The sequence below is a fragment of the Plecotus auritus genome, assembly GCF_963455305.1.
Source record: "Plecotus auritus genome assembly, chromosome: 9".
Classification (NCBI taxonomy): Eukaryota; Metazoa; Chordata; class Mammalia; order Chiroptera; family Vespertilionidae; genus Plecotus; species Plecotus auritus.
In genome coordinates, this window is record NC_137783.1 from 114837667 (window position 1) to 114856376 (window position 18710).

An 18710-nucleotide genomic window follows, 5' to 3' on the forward strand; every position below is an offset into this window, starting at 1 on the left:
TTAAAAATGCTGGCACATAGTAAGAGTTTCAATAAATGTTAACTACTATTATTAATATTAGGTTAGAGTGCCTCCTAATAAGAAAGATAAGGCAGTCCTTGCTTTTATGGTGCCGAGTTTACTAGAAGATATAAATGAGTCCAAGCAATTAAAACAGTGTGTAATGACAGAGTAAGTCCAGGATACTCTGAAGTATCAAGAAAGACTTTCTAAAGAAAGCATAGTGCCACAGTAGGCACTCAAAAACATTCTTTAAATATGTAAACAAATGAATGAAGTACATCAAAGTTGATAGCTGAAGATTAAGTAAGATTTTGCATAAATGGGGGTGGAGAGGAAGAATGTCACAGGCTGAAGTAACAGCATATGCAAAGGCCCAGAAGCAAAAGAATGTGTGCCACATTGGAGGAACTGAGAGTCAGGAATGGCCTGGAGAGTAGTGTAATGGGAAAGGAAAAGGTGAAGTTGGAAAGATGAGTAGAGGCTTTCTGGTCATGGAGGCATTGTAAACCAAATGAAAGAATGGCAGGTGTGGTAAGGGACATGATGATGACGATATTTGGTTTTTAGAAAACCAGTCAGGCTCCAGCATGGAAAATGATTAGAGGAGGGGATTAAGAGTAGAAGCCAGAATAGCAGGTCAGAGTAAAGAGAGCATAGGCATAAGTGATGGGTATTGGGGATGGGAGTAGACATGAGCGACGTTAGGAGGTATAATTGAAAGGGAATGCGCTGGGTTTGAGGGGAAGGGAAGAGATGGAGTCAGGGTAGCAATTAGGTTTGGGAAACTTGGGTGTATTTTGCCACAATTCTAAGAAAAAGAACACATGAATGGATGAGTAAGATTGCAAGAAATCTGAGCAGGCCAATATATACATTTTTCGACATGTGGAGTCTGAGGGGCCTGTGAGACAATGAAGAGGAAGTTTCTACTAAGCACATGGATACAAGGGTGAAGGGTTTCGAGGGGGGGGGGGCGGAATCTGGCTAGAGATAGAGACTTGGGAGTTGTTAAAATATAAATGGTAATAAAAGCCATGAGATTAGGGAGGACACATTGAAATAGGGGGTGAGGAGAGAAGGGGACCTGTAAAAATTTGCTGAGGAATATTTAAGGGATGACAGAGGAAAAGACTGAGAAAGAGCAGCCACAGAAGTTAGAGAAAGCTAAAGGAGAGCATGGTATCATGAAACTCAGGGAGGAAAATGTTTCAAGAGGAAGGGTACTGCCTCTGTGACAAATGCCACTAATGGGTCTAGTAAGAGAAAAGGTTAGCATAATGGTGAACCATGTAGGCGTCGAATTCAGATTGCCTGGATCTGTATGGCAGGTCAGGAGAAGCAACCACCAACTTGGGGCTGCATCATCACTCACAGACCAGGAAGTGACAGCTCCAGAGCTCAGTCTATATCAGTGGCTTACTTGGAGTTCAACTTGATCACTCTGACTATTAAGTGAAGTGTATGCTGGAGTTCCAAGCCCATGGAGTCTTCCCTGGGGTAATTCCACCTGGTCTAGGATCTGGAGTTGCAGCCTGGGTCTCTGTTCACAGAAACTGAGCATATTGCGTCAGCAACTAGAGCAAAGCAAGATCCTGCACAAGCGGCAACTAGCAGAGTGTCGGCAGCAGGAGACCCTCATTAGGAACCTGACCAAGCAGTGGGATGCCCTGCGGGCTCAGCATGAGGCTTTCCTGGAGCAGGTGGGCTCTTCCTGTCGCCTGGCCTGAACTGCTCTTTTCTTGGGAGAGGACAGCTCCTGATAGGATGCCCAGAGGAGAGGATGGGGTGATTTGTCATGGAGTCTCCTGGGGGAGGGGACAACAGTAATAAGATGGCTTGAGGAACGGCCCCTTTATGGGGACTCCTAAGAGGAGATGATCCCTCTTGACAATGCCTTGAACAAAGAGGGCATTTTAAGAGCTCACTTCAAGAGTGAATTTGTCCTCATTTAGATGGGCAAGGCATTTCTTGGGCCCCTGAGCCAGCTGAAGGTGACTGATTTTGAGGAGATACGAAGCTATCGAGCACCACCAGAATCTGTGATCCAGGTGACCAATGCACTGTGTGACCTGTTCCACCGTGAAAGAGGCTGGGCCAGTGCCAAGCAGCTGTTATGCACCGAAGATTTTTATCAGGTAGGGAATGTGGGGCATAATGGATGAGGAGAGCAGAGACGTAAAAGGGACACTAGACAAGGTAAGAATGTTGGAGTAAGGTTCCGAGCATCTATGTCATCTCTCCCCCCCCTCCCCATTCCTTTTAACATAAACTCTCCCAGGAGCTGGTGTTCTTCCCCAAGGAGAAGATGACGGACTCAGAGATAATAAACTTAAGCGTTGCTCTGAAGGCTCCAGGTATGAGTGACGCAGCTTTGCGGGCAGTAAGCACACCTGCAGCAAGCCTGGCAGCCTGGCTCTGGGCTGTTCTGCGCTATAGGCTGGCACAACACCGAGGACTGCCCACCGGCCTGCTGCTGCGGCAGGTAGAGGCAACACTGGCTCGGGAGCAGGCCCAACTGGCCTACTACCAGTTCCAGGCTAAGGAGATCCTGGAGCGCAATTTGGCCCTGACTAAGCAGCTGGAAGATATCCAGGCTTCCCACAACCATCTGGTAGAGAGTCTCAGTTGGACTCAGACTGACCAGTATCACACGTGGCCCATAAAGACTGCATTGCTCACGCCCATGCATTCCTGGACTGCAGAGCTCCAGGTAACCAGCCCCTCCCAGATTTCCCCCCAAAGTTCATTTCTGCACCACTGCCCGCATTCCTCCTCCTCTCAGTGCCCTCAATGCCTCCCTCTGTCCCACTCTGCCCCCTTGCTCCCTATCTGCTAGACCCTCTGCCTCTACCATCCTCACTGGCCTGCACACCCTCTCGTCTTCCCTTCCACACCAGAAGTTGAAGAGGCAGTGCATGACTGTGTTTGGCGATGCCCTCCTGTGTTCAGCTGCCATCGTTTACCTGGGTCCCTTCCCACCATTACGGCGCCAGGAGCTACTGGCAAAGTGGCTGGCTCTGTGTAAGGGCTTTCAGGAGACTCTGGGCCCAGATGATGTGGCACAGGCCCTGAAGCAGAATCAGAAATCTGTCATCACACCACCAAAAAAGCCCCTGCTCTCCACGTGCTCTCCCTTTAGCCTTCTGTCCTTACTGAGCTCTGAATCCGAACAGTTCCAGTGGGACCGAGACCTGAAGCCCCAGGCAAAGTCAGCTCGCCTGGCAGGCCTGCTTCTGCGAAGTTGCACCCACTACTTCAGTTGCCGTTGGCCTCTGGTTCTTGACCCCAGCAAGCAGGCCCTCATCTGGCTGAACCCACTGCCTCTGGAACATACTAGATGGATGGCCCCAGTTCCCACCAAGGACAGAGGTAAAGCCAGGGATAATAATCATAGTGTTTCTCGGGTGTCTGAAATGCCTGGCACCGGAGCCATAGTGATATTCCCTTTCATAATTACATTTTTGTGGCCAAGGAATCTCAGATTTCACCAGCCTATTAAATCAGGTCACATTTACATCTTTTGGCCCAAATGGCAATGATTCTGAATCTATGTGTCTGAGCATCCATGATCTTCCACTTCCCTGGTCTGCTTAGCACTACTGGAAACTTGGCTAACAACTTAGAGCTTTACAACCCAAATTTGTCCCTGTGTCCAGGAATTCTGGGGAAGTATTTCTCTTGGTTCTGCTTGGATCGGAGAGCCATCTGAGTGGAGTATGAGAAGGAACATTTTCTAAGGGAGGGAGGGAGGGAGGGTGTTTATTTCCCAGAAAAAAAGAGTTAAGGATGAGAATAGCAGATATCTCTAATGGAAGGTGTATGATAAAGGGGTCTGTAACATAGGCTCTATAATCAGACTATCTGGGTAAATCATTTGTCCCTTGCTAGCTTTTGACCTAAGGAAAGTTACTTAATCTCTCTAAGTCTGTTTATTTGGCAATAAATTGAGGGTCTTAGTTATACCCATCTCATAGTGTTGTGAGTATTAAGTATGGTAATTCATATAAAAGGGATTCGCACAGTGCCTAATATACAGGGTGTCCCCGCAAAATGTACATACACTTTATTTATTTTATTTTATTTTATTTTTTAAAATATCTTTTTATTGATTTCAGAGAGAAAGGGAGAGGGAGAGAGAGATAGAAACATCAATGATGAGAGAGAATCATTGATTGGCTGCCTCCTGCACACCCTCCACTGGGGATCGAGCCCGCAACCTGGGCATATGTGCCTGACCAGGAATCGAACCGGTGACCTCTTGGTTCTTGAGTCGATGCTCAACTGCTGAGCAGCTGGGCATAATGTACAAACACTTTAACAGTTGATAGCTCAATTTTTAAAATGAAATGTATTTTAATAAACACTGCCTTTAGAATTATGCTAAGTGTGTGTATACATTAGTATACATTTTTGGGGGGAACACTCTATATAATAAGTTCTCTAAAATGTTAGTCTTCATTACTACTAATATATTACTGCTACCATTATTACAGTCCATCCCTTGGCTATTCAGCATTATTTTCCATTGTGCCCTTGCACCATTATAAAACTTCCCATTATAGAACAATCACATGTGTAACTCTAATGAATTCACCACCTAACAGACACTCTTTTGCATACAATTCTGAGTCCAGGAACTCTGAATGGTATTCATTGCTCTTGATTAGATCTGGATGTGGATCCTTGTGATTTCTTAACCTATGATAGATTACATGCCATCTCACCAAACCAACATACCTGATATACAAAGTGAAGCAAAATCAAATCAAGATAGCTACTATAAACTTCCTGCTTAGAAACTGGGCAAGGGTAAGAAACACTCTATATTAGTCTCTAGCTTGTACTGTATATCAGATAGAGAGATAGTAAGGCAAATAATTAGCATTATTTCACTGGCTATGGAATTCTTGGACAGCCTGGTCAGCTGCCCTGGGTTCTGATAACTAGTATAATTTTTTTTGCCCATTGCCCTCAGGGCTACCTATGAAAGGAAAGTTGAGTAAGAAGTCCCCCGTTTGTAGCTGGTTTGCCTTAAATGTATGGGAACTTAGGATTTGCCTTAAAATTATGCAGACCCAGATCACTTGTTACCAGATGGGAGATTTTTCTGGCTAACCCCCTTAAATATCTCATCTTTTTACTACAGATTTCATTCGTAATGACTCTATTAGCTATTAGAGAATGCAAGAAGCCTTGGTACATTCTCAGTCTTGAATTTAAACCATACCTTCCAACTTCTGTCTCTTAACATTGGTTCTGGGGGCTCCACCAATTTCACTAAGCCTTGGTATAATTGTCATCCATCTAAATCTCGGCCTTGACCTCAGAGTTGTAAGTAAGAAAATAGTCTGAGTAGTGAGCTGAGCCTGGTTGGCCATGGAATTTAGCCCCTATTACTTTGGGCTGTATCCAGATCCAAAGGATTTATCTTTGTCAAGCAGGGAGTGCATAGAGAGAAGTACTTGGGATGGACCTAGAGAATCAGGAAGCCCATAATATCCTATTCCATGCAACATGAGTTAGAGGATCATTTTTACAACTCAGCCAGAGGTATGACTATCTTATCATCTGTGGTCTGAAATTGCTTGCTTTGAGCAGAAAGTAATTTCCTTAAAGTTTCTCTCATGTAAGTAGAGAAGTAACCAGCACACTCCAATATCTTCTAATAAATCCACTAAAGTTCAGTGAGCACATAGTCTAAGTCTCATGAGATAAACCAGCCTCTTACCTACCACATAGCCCAGCCACCTTCCCAGTAGGAAAAAGAAAAACCCTCATTGCTTCCTCCAACCCCCATCTTGCTGTATCAGTTAGGAATGCTATCACTGCCAATAACAAAAACCCAACTTACCATGGCTTAATAGGGATTTGTTTAACTCACATTATAATAAGTATGAGATAAGTACAGGGCTTCCGTGTTGCCTTCAAGCACCCAAATTCTTCCATCTTTCTGCTCTATGATCTTTAGCATGTTGGCTTATCACATTGTAGTGGATTGAATGGTGGACCCCCAAAATATATATCCACATCCTAACCCCTGGAACCTATAAAAGTGACCTTATTTGGAAAAAGAGTATTTGCAGATATAGTTAAGAACTTTGAAATGAAACCACTCTAGACTGAGTTGACCATATATGTAATGACAAGTATCCTTATAAGAGACAGAAGAGCCCGGCCGGCATGGCTCGGTGGTTAAGCGTTGACCTATGAACCAGGAGGTCATGGTTTGATTCCCAGTCAGGGCACATGCCTGGGTTTCGGGCTCTGTCCCCAGTATGGGGCATGCAGGAGGCAGCCAATGAATGATTCTCTCTCATTACTGTTGTTTCAATCTCTCTATAACTCTCCCTTCCTCTCTGAAATAAATAAAAAGTAACATTTTAAAGAAAAAAAGAGACAGAAGAGAAGGCATAAGTACACAGAGGGAAAGCCATGTGAAGATGGAGACAAATAGTGGTGTTATGTAGCTACAAGCCAAGGAACTCCTGAAGCCACTGGAAGCTGGAGGAGGCAAGGAAGGAGTTTCCCTTAAAGCCTTCAGAGGGAGGGCAGTCTTGCCAATGCCTTGATTTTGGACTTCTGGCTCCCAGAACTATGAGAGAATAAGTTTCTGTTGTTTTAAGCCACTGTATTTGTGGTAATCTGTTACCTAGTTGGCTGCTATCCCTCTAAGCATCATGTCAGAATCGCTGATAGTCATTCCATTTGTCAGGAAAACAAAACATCTTTCAGAAGTCTGAATAGCCAGATGTGATAGGCAGAATTTGGGCTCTCATGACCTTTGCCCCTCCCCCACCCCCCGGTGTTACACTCATAATTATGTTCTGTTACATGGCAAGAGAGACTGTGCAGATGTAATTAAGGTTACTAGTCAATCAACTTTAAGACAGAGATATTATCCTGGATTATCTCTCGGTTGCCTCAATGTAAACACTTGTGCCCTTCAAAGAAAAAAGGAGCAAAGAAGAGAAAGAAAGATCTGAAACACAAGAAGGATTGAACGAACCGTTGCTGCCTTGAAGGTGCAGTGGGCTACTGGGAAAGAGTGGGAAGGAAACCATAAGCCTGGAAGAGGCCCAAGTCCCAGATGAGAACTCCAGTTAAATACCTTGATTTTAGCCCAGTGTAACCCTGAGCATCCAGCCATGTTGTGCTGGGCTTCTAACCTACAGAACTGAGATAATAAACAGGTATTGTTTTTGTTTGTTTGGAGAGAGAGAAAGAAACATCCATGTGAGAAAGAAACATCCATTTGGTTACCGCCCATACATACCCTGACCAGGGATCAAACCTGCAATCCAGGTATGTACCCTGACCGGAAATTGATCCCACAACCTTTCAGTTCATGAGACAATGCTTCCACCAACTGAGCCACATTGGCCAGGGCACAGGTGTCTTTTTAAGCTGCTAAGTTTGTGGTCATTTGTTAAGCAATAGAAAATAAATATACCCAACTGTAGACCTGGCAACCTCCACCTGCCCGCTTCTTAAATGTGTGATACTTTAAAAAAAATCTTAAATTTCTTAATAGTTAAAAAATAATAAGTATTCTTTTTTTCCAGCCCCTGCAGTAGGGGAGGCAAAGGAGACAGGTTTGGGATGGCTGTTGGCTAGCCAAATGTCTGTGTCCACCACACTGCCCATGACTTGGCTAATTCCGCAGTTAATGGCCTTTAACTTACAAGCACTGATTTCTGTATTAGTGACAACTCTTCTGGTTGTTAGTCACAGATTAGCTTTGGCAAAAAGGGGAATGCACTGGCTCTTCTACCCACAGAAGGGCAGAGATGGGTCAATTTCAGGACTGACCAGAATCCCTCCCTGGAATTTTAGAGTACCAATAACCATAGCTAACATTTATTGACTGCTTACGAGGTGCCAGCTAAGTGCTTCCTATGTGTTATTTCATGTCATCTTCACAGTAACCTTTTAGGGCTCCCTGATAGCAACCCCATTTTGCAGATAAGGAAACTGAGTCCCAAGGAACCTAAGTGATGTCCCTCATGAGATGGAGCCCTTGGGTGGAAAGTGCTGCCTAGCAGGTTAATTCCTCCTCTGAGAAAAGCTCCTCTGCATCTTTCTGCACAGGGAAGGGCGACAGAAGTCAAGAAAAAGTGTATAAAGAGGATGCAGAGGAGGAAGATAACGATAGTGAAAAGAGTCCCAAGGCTAAAGAGCAGAAGGCAGAGGAAAAGGGAAAGGAGGAGGTGATAGACAAGGAAGAGAAGCAAGAGCAAGAGAACAAGGAGGATGAGACAGAGAGGCAGGAGTCAAGGCCAGCCTCTGAGACCCAGTCTCCGCCCTTTCCCTACCTCAGTGTACTCTCAGGCTCTGACCCAGACCTGGGTCCTCAGCTCCTAGAGGCAGCTGCCAAAGGTAAGAACTGGTCCCTGCCCACCACGTCTCCCTTCTGTCCTCCCCCAACTCTGTGGACCCACAGGCTTCTCATAGCCCAGTCTGACCTTAGCTCCCACTTTCATCCTGGACACTAACTCTGTTCAAGAGCCCTGAGGGAACCCCTGCTCAGTCAGAGGGGAGCTCATCAGAGCCAGATTTTGCACATGGGGGGCCTACGTGCTGGCATGGTGGGTAGAGAGTCCTTGCTTCCCCCTCACAGGCCTGCCTGTGCTACTGACCAATGTGGAGCTGGGACTAGGGTGCCAAGAACTGCCATGGCTACTGCAGCGGGAGCAGCTGAGCCCACCCCAGGTGCAGCCTGGCTTCTGTCTCTATCTGAGCACCACCCTCCCCCTTGGTGCCTTGAAAAAAGGTGAGGGCCAGTGGGTAAGTTGCTAGCACAGCTTTGTGGACATACTAGGCCCCCAGCTTCACTCAATCTGGCCCAGAACCGGCTCAGGACTATAGCAGGGAACCACACTCTCTGTGCATCCCATCCTCTCTGCCAAGGGGAAGGGTTAAGGGTCTCCCATATCACCCCAAGTGCTAGGTTGTGAACTGCTCAAAGTGCTGAATGTGCTGGATCTGGGTCTGAACATGGACATCCTAGAAGAACAGATGCTGCATGAAATCCTGTGCACGGAGTGTCCCAAGTTCGAGAGCCGCTGGCAGAACCTCCAGATGAGAGCCTTGGATACCCTCGAAGCTGTGGAGGCTGCTGAGGTGCTCAGGGGACCGCTATATGGGCTGGGATGAGCTTTGCAGGGGCCCAGGTATGGGGGTGGGGAAGAGTGGAGACCACCGGGGACTGTGGGGGAAAGGGACAAATCCATGCAATGACTGTGTGCAGGAGCGGCTCCTGCTGAGGCTGCTGTCCAAGAACCCAACTAATCACCATCTAGCCAAGTTCCTGCGGGACATGGTAAGGAACCAGGCAGAACTATGTCAGCTGCTTGCCTACCGTGAGGAGCTAGAAGACCGGAGGCTGCAGGAGATGGTACAGTGGGCACCCTATCAGCATGTGGTCCAGCATGGGATAGCCATTATCAGGGCCCTTAGCCCACTGCAAGACCTGCTGCCACCTTTCCGTATGAGCCCAGAGAACTGGCTGGCAGCCACCAAGCGGGCTCTGAACAGCATGAAGCAGTGTGAGAATCATCCAGGGAAGGACTTAAACAGCCACCTGCTACAGCTGAAGACACAGCTGACCCGCCAGCTGCTGGGAAGCACCGTGGCTGCACTGGGCCTGACCCACATGCCCTTGGTAGGTGCCTTGGGTGCCTTGGCTCTGCTGTGTGAGACAAGGAAGGCACCACTTCTGGAGAGGCTGGCACTCTGCCCTGGACTGGAAGCCTCTCCCAGCATAGGCTCTAGCAAGCCAGTCCCAGGTGTGGTTCGACCAGCCTGGCTGGGGCTGAGAGCCTGGCACGAATGTGGAATGTTAGAGCTGCTGCCCCCATTTTCGGGGCTGCGTGTATCCCTGGCAGGCCACTCCAGCATTTGGCAGTCTTACCTGTCCCTGTCATCCACAGTGCTGGGGCCTGCACCTGGGCCTGGGCCCAATCTACTCAGCCTCCTCCAGAAGCTGATCCTGTGGCGTGTGCTGAGACCTGAGTGCCTTGCAGGTGCCTTGGCAGACTTCACCACCAGCCTCCTGGGCCGGCCCCTGGATGAGAACCTGAGTCCTTCCACCATACCCTTTGAACACAGTCAGGCTACTCAGCCCCTGCTGGTCTTGTTGCCACCACCTGGTCACCCCACAGCCACTTTGCATCCCCTGGCTGTCATCCAGAAACTGGCTGCCCAGCATGAGCAGGTTTGAACCAACCTCTTGGCCACAAAGCAACCAGGCTCCTATGGGCTAGGATGGGTTGGGGTGGGGCATCCCAACATTCTCATGGATCTTTCTGGATTACTCAGAGACTTTGGGGGTCATTGTGGCATTACTCAGAGTCCCTTGGGGCACCCCAGTATCACCTGGAGTTGTTCTGACATCTCTCTGTGGTTCTCAGGGGCAGAAGCATCTGGAGGTGATAGCCTTGGGCTCTGAGGCCTGGAACCCGGTCTCCGTTGTGGTCAGCACTCTATGCCAGGCTATGTACAAAGGGCACTGGCTGGTGCTGGAGAACTGTCACCTGATGCCTCACTGGCCAAAAGAACTGCTACAGCCCTTGCTGGGACTGCTGGATGGAGCCGAGGGTGAGTTTGTTGCTGAGAGATCATTCTTAGGACCCTTTCCTACACTTGGGCCTAAGCTTGAACTCTCAGGTCTCATGACCAATCCCTAGCTTCAAGCCTGTCCCCTGTATCTGACTCCTGAACCCTTAGCCTCAAGTCCAATCTCTAGACTTGTCTGACCCTCTTTACTCAGTGATTAATTTCAGTCCCATGTCTGACCCTTAGTAGTTTCAGACCTGGAGTTAGAACTGCTTTTAGCCCCATCTGCAAGCAGGAATATGGTCCACAAAGACTTCCGTCTTTGGCTTATTGTGTCTGCAGAATCTATTGCTTCCTTACCAGGTGAGGAGCCCTGCCCCAAAGGCTCTCAGATGGAAGGGGAGAGGGCAATTGTGCTGTGCTGACTCAGCACTCTCCTTCCTCTCCAGCTATGCTGACTCAGCACTGCATGCCTGTTTTCTGGGAGCAGTCCCTGGAACTGGGCCATGTCTTGCTTGACAATGTGGAGCTAGCCCAGCAAGAACTCTGTGTGCAACCCCTTACCAGGACGATGCCTCTGCTCCTCTTACATGGCCTCCTGCTACACCGGCAGCTCTATGGAATGAAGCTGCAGGCACACAGGGGCCACTGGTGAGCACCCCACCCATTCTGCTCAGTCAGTCCCGAAGCTGCGGGTCTATGTTTCTCGGCATCTAGAAGGGTTTCAGGAATCTGGAGAAGGGCTGCTGTAAATTATTAAAGAATTTAGAGATGAAACATAATTTTGGAAGGCATTTTGGGGGGCCAGAGAAGACTTAGCTAAAGAAACCAAGTCCAAGTCTTTCTGTCTCTCTGGACCCCTTGCTTTTTATTAACACAAATTGTCCTAAGGCAAAGTAGATATACAAATCAAAGGCAAGGTTTAGTATACAGAATCCATTGTCAGATTGGGGGAACTGCCTATGGCTGTTCAGGTGTTTGGCCAGTAGGAGGCAATAACATGTAGATTAAAATGCCTTTGGCTGTCTGGCAGCAAGCAATCATCTATGCAAATCTTTAGGTGTAGGGAAATGCCCTTAGCCACTTCCAGCAGGCAATCCTCAAGGTTCCATCAACCTTTTGATGAAACTTCTTGCATTTATGACATGCTGGAATTAGCTCCCAGCAGAAGCAAACATTGTTTTCCCACAGGCTGGATTCACCTCTGGGGAGCACCAAAGTGTGAGGGCAGGGGGAAGCCAAGGAAAGCTTCTCCAAGGACTTGGGGATCTCACTTTGATTTGAGTCTTATAAGCAGAGGAAGATTAAGTGGAGATGGGCTTTTCTGAGCAGAGGGAACTAAGCTCAGCAGGAGGGAGAAGACAACAGTGTGCCTACGGTGGACATGCTGGGGGTTGAGTGGGAGAGGTGAGGCTTGTAGTAAAGCGTCTTTAAGACCATGGCAAGGGGACTGATTTTATACTGAGGACAGTAGGAAACCACTGAAGGGTTTTAAGTAGGAGAAGAAATACAACCCTACTTGTCTGTTGGAAAGATCACTCTGGCTTCATTGTAGGGATGGGCCAGACAGGACTGTGCTGGAGGCAAGCAGAATAGCTTTAGAAGGCTCTGGAAGTCTCGAGGAAAGAGATCATGGTGGTAGGACTAGGGTAGTCATAGCAGTGGTAGAGAGTATATATTGGGTGAGGAAGAGAAGTAGTCAAAGGATGGCTCTCAGATTTCTGCCTTGAACAATTGGGTGGTGGGTGTGGAGGGAAATGATTTCTACTGAAAGCAAGTTGTATTTGAGTTGCCAAGTGGCAATGACTAGTGAGCCCGCATGAGTCAGGAGCTCAGGAGAGAGGAAAGATGTGAGTCCTCAGAATATAAATAGTTTTGAAACCCTACTTCCTTCTCCCCTCCCCCAGGAATCAAGTGACCCTGACCCAGGTCCTTCAGATGCAAGACCAGCTGTGGGCCAGCCTTAGCAATCCCCATGCTGCCATGGAGGAGTTGGCTGGTGAGACCCTTCCTGTCCCCCATGTAGTCATCTGCCCCCAGGACAGCTCTGGAAAGGGGTGGAGGTGGGAGTACTGAGACTGGCACATCATTTATAGTTTTGGTTTGGGAAGTGGTTGAAACTGGAGGGTCTGGAACTGAGGGCTCTACCCTCATCTTCAGCTTCGGTTTTCTATGGGGGTCCTGTGGGAGACAACAAGGACAGGGAGGCCCTGATTAGCCTCATACATGCCTGCCTGAGACCCAGCAGGGGGAGTTGGGACCAACCACACACACCCCAGTATCTGCTGGCCACTCTGATACCCAGCCCAGGTAAGCTCTATCAGGTATCTGTGTTGGGGTGGGGAAAGGCAGTGTAGTGCCATCCTCCTGGGAATGTGAACAGCATGGCAACAAAGGAGTAGGAGGGGGCGGTATTCATATAGTTGTGGGGAGATGGCTGAACCTATCAGAGGAAGGCCTACTCCCTTGGGTCTGGGGTGGGTTGAGACCACCTTGTCTCTCACTCCTTACCTCCATCTCCAAGATCTAGAGGAGCTGGATGCTATGTCAGAATGCAAGGCCCAGATGCACCAACTGCCCACACCACCTGAACCCAGGACCTGTGGACTGAGTGCTGGACCCCAGGCCTGGCTGTTGCGACGCCGGAGTCGCGCTCTCCTGCGTGCCCTGCAACAGTGTTCACTCACTTGGGTGTGTGCGCCAGATGACTCCAGACACACCGAAAGGCAAAGGCGGCTGCGGCAGCGCCTGGTTCTAGCCAAGCAGACATTGGAGTCGCTGCAGGCTCTGCTGACCCAGACCACTCGCCAAGAGTCTGGTGCCTCTGGTGCCAGGTGGTTGGAGATGGGGTCCAATGCGGGGCGGGCCGTGGAAGGCTTCCTTCAGATAGAAGTGCAGGAACTGAGCCAGCTGGTGAGCATGCTGCAGGAGGACTTCAACTGCCTGTTACAACAGCTGGAAGGAGCACCCCCGTGCCTCTCCCAACGCTGTGTAGCGGTGGCCAATGCTCTATGGACTGGCCGCCTACCCCTACCTTGGAGACGCCATGCACCTGCCTGGCTGCAGCCGCCCTGGCACTGGCTGCGACAGCTGTCGCGCCGTGGGCAGCTGCTAGTTCGCTACCTGGGCGTGGGCACTGCAGCACCAAAGCGCAGCTTTCACCTATCAGCCTTTCGCCACCCACACCGCCTGCTGCTGTCACTGCGCTGGGAGGCTGCCTTTGCTATGGTCCCCCTTGACCACAATGTGCCCGGCTCGAATGTGCCTGGTGACGAAGGCCTCAGTTCTAGGCATTTTCGCCATAAACATCAGGAGCTGAACAGCAACCCTTTGCACCTTCAGGTATCTTCCAGCAGCCCCTTCATTTCTAATTCCGCCCCCTCAACCTTCCTGATTACACTTGGAAGCTAACTTACTTTGCCTCTTGGTGATCCTGTCCCCTCAGTGGCCCCATCTGCTTCCCTGATCCCACTCTAGGAAAACCCCTTAGCTTCCTAGCCTTGCCTGACCAGCTTCTGGTGTCCCCAGGTGGTGAGCAGCCCAAAGCCCACGGTTCCAGAGACAGGAACCGTGCTGCTGATTGGGCTACAGCTCTGGAATGCCCAGTGGGATCCACTAGCAGGAGCTTTGAAGGATGGTCCCACCAGCCAGCCCAGTCCTCTGCCTCCAGTCAGCGTCAGTACCCAGGCCCGGGACACTAATGACCTGCCACCCACCGCCGGCCTGGCTGTATATTCCTGTCCTGTGTACATGGAAGGGCCCCTGGGCACTGCTAGGCTGCATAGCAAGAACATCCTGATGTACCTGCCCATGCCCACAAAGCTCAGCCCCGCCATCTGTGTTCAACGGAGAGTCCATGTGTGCAGCCCACCCTTATCCTGAGCCCTCAACCAAAATAAAGTTGAAGTAATTCAGTGAGAGTTGAGATTTATATGAGTGTCTGTGTATACACACTGAGGGTGTGACACATGAGGGTGTGGCACACTGAGGGCAAAGCAGTGTGCACAACAGAGGCGAGATGTGCTCACACAGAAGGTAGAAGAAAGAGGGTGTGTGCCTGGCAACAGGGAGGGTAGTGTGGGGACTATGTAGAGTCCTTGCCCAGCTCTCTACTGTGGTCTCAGCACTTGTGCTAAATCCACAAAGGGTACTTTTAAAGGTATGACATTAGAACTCAAAATTATTTATTATGGCACTTAGTGATATTATTGGGACAGCCCCAATCCTGCCCTACCAGTCATCCCTTCCTCTACAATGGATTCTCTGAGTGAGCCATACACCCAAAAAACAAGCAAAATAAGATACAAGGTCCTACATCCGTTCAACAATTATTTGTTGAGTGCCCCTTTGAACCAGGTGCTCTTCCAGGCACTAATGAGGTTGTTCTAATAGAGACTGACAATGAAAGGCCAACATAGGCTGGCCCGTGTGGCTCAGTGGTTGAACATCAACCCATGCACTAAGAGGTCACCAGTTCAATTCCCGGTCAGGTTGTGCCCAGGAGGCAGCTGATAGATGTTACTTTCTCATCAATGTTTCTCTCCCTCTCTCCCCTTCCCTTCTTTTCTCTAAAAATCAATAAAACATTAAAAAAAAAAAAGGGCTAACATTTAAATAAGTTGAATTTGATGATTTTTAAGTTCTATAAGGAAAATAAAATAGGCTGGTATGTTAGAGGGTGATTAGAGGGGAGCAGTTAATACAGTTTGGGTGGTATATTTGAAAGGAAGGAGTATTTCTGGTACAGTGCTCAGTAGGTACAAAGGTTGTTTTTTCTTTAAATGTCTTTTTAAAAATATATTTTTATTGATTTCAGAGAGTAAGGGAAAGGGGGAGAGAGAGATAGAAACATCAATGATGAGAGAGAATCATCGATCGGCTGCCTCCTGCACACCCCACACTGGGGATCGAGCCTGCAACGTGGGCACATGTCCTGACCAGGAATTGAACTGCAACCTCCCGGTTCTTAGGTTGACACTCAATCACTGAGCCACACCGGCTGGGCAGGTACAAAGGTCTTGAGGCAAAGCAAGCCTGGGGTGTTCAAGGACCAGAACGTGTAGCTGGAGCATGGTCAGTGAGAGTCAAGAGGATGGAGAGGTATGGAAAGGGGGATCACACAGAGCTTTTTCATGGCAATAAACTTGTATTTTCTGAAAGCATAAGGAGAAATCTATCGGAGTATTAGGTGGGAGATGACATGATCTAATCTGAATTTTTCAAAGATGACCCTGGCTGTTCCATGGTGGGAGAAAATCCAGAGTAACAAGGAGGAAGATTTGTTTGGAGGCGATTGAAGTAATTCAAGTGAGAGATGGATTTTGGACAAGGGTCATAACAATGGAGATGAAGAATGAATATATTTAGGAAATATTCTGGAGGCAAAGCCAGCAGGACTTGCTGATGGGTTAGATGTGAAGAGCGAGGGAAGAGGACAAATCTGGGATGAGTCCTAGATTTTAGGTGTGAGCAACTGGGTGGATCGTGATGTTATTAACCGAGATGGGCAATCTGAGGGAGAAACAGGTTAGGAGTTAGGAATAGAGTTCTACTTTGATTTTCTGAGTTATTAATAGTTGTGTGATTACATACTATCCCAGGGCAAACTTCTCAAGTAAAAATTGGGTTAGAGTATGGCAGAGCTAAAGGCCTACATGGGTGTCCTCTCCTTGAACCTAGCACCAAAATTTACCAGGTACAACTCATCTCCCTCTGGCTAGGATAAGCTACATGGTAGGAGGAAATGCAATTCAAGAATGTAATGAGTGCCGAAACCGGTTTGGCTCAGTGGATAGAGCGTCGGCCTGCGGACTGAAGGGTCCCGGGTTCGATTCCGGTCAAGGGCACGTACCTTGGTTGCGGGCATATCCCCAGTAGGGGGTGTGCAGGAGGCAGCTGATCGATATTTCTCTCTCATCGATGTTTCTAGCTCTCTATCCCTCTCCCTTCCTCTCTGTAAAATATCAATAAAAATATATTTAAAAAAAAAAAAAAAAGAATGTAATGAGTGTCAGTGCACAACCTCTTCACAGTCATCCACTCACTACTGACTGTGGTACAACTGATGCCTTTGAACAAGAGACGAAACAGAGAGCAAAAGCCTCCACTTTCCTCAGAAGCCATTCCCTTTTCTTTCCTGTGGTCAACCAGAGGCATGGCTGTTCCTCCAGGAAAGAAGATTAGCAGAATATTGAAGAAGTCCTTTTGGATAAATGAACTCTACCCATGTTTACCATCACTACTATTTACCCTCCAGTGGGAGCAGGGAGTGATGAGGTACCTGTAAAACCATCTGAAAGTGGTACAGAACATTTTCTACAAATCCACACCATTCTCTGGACTGAAGTTCATTCTTGAATTATGCCAACCCAGTTATTAAACTGAGTCAATTAGAGGTTATTAGTATAGTCCAAATACAATGACTACTGCATAAACATGTCCCAGATTTGACAATTTCAGTCTGCTAGATAAATTAAAATCCCATTAAGAAATTCAAGTCCCAAACAATGAAAGGAAGTAGGAAGTGAGACACAGAACAAAGGGGAGAAATATGTGCGTCCTGTCCCAGTGGATGGGGGTAGATGGAGTAGAGGCAAGAGGAGTGGGACAAAATTAACATGACCGGGGACTTTGGGACAGGGCAGTAAAATGACATACTAGGACTAAAGAGGCTTTTGCTTTTTCCCTCCTGGGGCTTTAGAAGGGAACTGCTTTGCAGCCCAGACTTAGTGAGGCCCCAAGAGCATTACGAGGGCAGAGCAGCATGGTCTGGAAAAGGTCTTTATTCCTATATGGTGTGGATGCTGAGTAGAGATCCTTTAAGGCTCAATGGAGTATGAGGCAGAAAATCACTGTGATGGAACAGTATTGTTGCAAAGAGGCCAAAATAGCAGGGTGGGGGCGGGGCACAGGCCCTGACTGCTGAAAAAGACAAGACGATTCATCAGCTTTAGAAGCAAATGTTGGCAGAATGCCCAGGTATGATACTGGGCCAACTGTATCCAGAAGATTCCAGCTTGTGCACACCCAAGAACCAGTATTAGGCCAGGGAACCCCTTCCTTCTGATACCAAAATGCCCTTCCCTTTATACCCAGATGTCTCTTTGGAGAAAAGCAGAGGTAGAATGGAGGAATTTGTTTTTGAGCATTTATTTCAAAGAGGATAGATAAAACCGAGACTGGATTATTTCTAGCTTCTTCCACTCTTTGGTGGAGTGCAGGAAGGGAGTGAGACTTACGAAGAAAATCAGTAATTGAGAAAGGAGCTGAATTTTATTTGCATATCCAAATTGATAAGGAAATTTGTGCCTGGCTCTGTACACTATATGCACTAATGATTCAAAGACCAAAAATGCTATTGACTGAGGTGCTGTAGCTCACCTGAAACTAATTTATTTCTGCTGTAGCTTCCTCTTAACAGGGTCTTTCATAGAGCAAAGGTTTTTCATTTTGATGCAGTCCAATTTATTCATTTCCTTTTATAGATCACTAGAGGCCTGGTGCACAAATTCGTGCACAGGTGGGGTCTGATCAGGGCGATTGCGCAGGACTGGCCGGGGAGAGGGGATGCGGGAGGTTGGCCAGCTGGCCTGCCCCGGGGCCCCACTCCCTGGTCAAACTCCTGGTCAAGGGGACATATTAGGCTTTTATTATATAGAAGATAATGCTTTCAATGTCAAGTTTAAAGCTCGTTGCCTAACCATAGATACCAAAGATTTTCTCCTGTTTCTTTTTCTTTTTTTATTTCAGAGAGGAAGGGAGAGTGAGAGAGATAGAAACATCAATGATGAGAAAGAATCATTGATTGGCTGCCCCCTGCACACCACCTACTGGGGATCGAGCCCACAACCCAGGCATGTGCCCTGACAGGGAATGGAACCATGACCTTTGTCTCAGCTATGTCATAGGGAATAATGGAACATACTTACACCAGAGTATTAACAAGGTAGAAGGCTAAAAAGACTGAGGCAATCAGTGAGATTCCCAAGAGGTATATTAGTAAATAGTAAGCTGGGTGTCCCCACTTAATCAAGAACATAACATCTTGTGAATATGAGAATCAAAAGACCAAGAGAATGACAGAGGATGTAATTGCTAACATCCTCAAGTTCCAGAACCAATGCCCACAGCCACCAACCTTCAGGTTTCTACAG

At 47.8% G+C, this 18710-nt stretch overlaps 1 protein-coding gene across 1 annotated transcript in view; it reads left to right on the plus strand.

Annotated features, from left to right (window-relative positions):
* Positions 1-14466, plus strand: part of DNHD1 (dynein heavy chain domain 1) — a gene marked incomplete at its 5' end in the record, with an annotated part of 59198 nt that extends 44732 nt beyond the window's left edge. Inside the window, 15 exons of the mRNA XM_080640658.1 lie at positions 1554-1703; positions 1956-2138; positions 2282-2713; positions 2901-3396; positions 8218-8379; positions 8621-8773; positions 8945-9123; positions 9251-10216; positions 10413-10599; positions 10804-10920; positions 11007-11208; positions 12465-12556; positions 12718-12867; positions 13082-13899; positions 14086-14466. Of these exons, the coding sequence (XP_080496784.1) occupies positions 1554-1703; positions 1956-2138; positions 2282-2713; positions 2901-3396; positions 8218-8379; positions 8621-8773; positions 8945-9123; positions 9251-10216; positions 10413-10599; positions 10804-10920; positions 11007-11208; positions 12465-12556; positions 12718-12867; positions 13082-13899; positions 14086-14439 (4641 nt within the window). The 3' untranslated portion in view covers positions 14440-14466. The remainder of the gene's footprint in view (positions 1-1553; positions 1704-1955; positions 2139-2281; positions 2714-2900; positions 3397-8217; positions 8380-8620; positions 8774-8944; positions 9124-9250; positions 10217-10412; positions 10600-10803; positions 10921-11006; positions 11209-12464; positions 12557-12717; positions 12868-13081; positions 13900-14085) is intronic.
* Positions 14467-18710: the final 4244 nt, after the last annotated feature.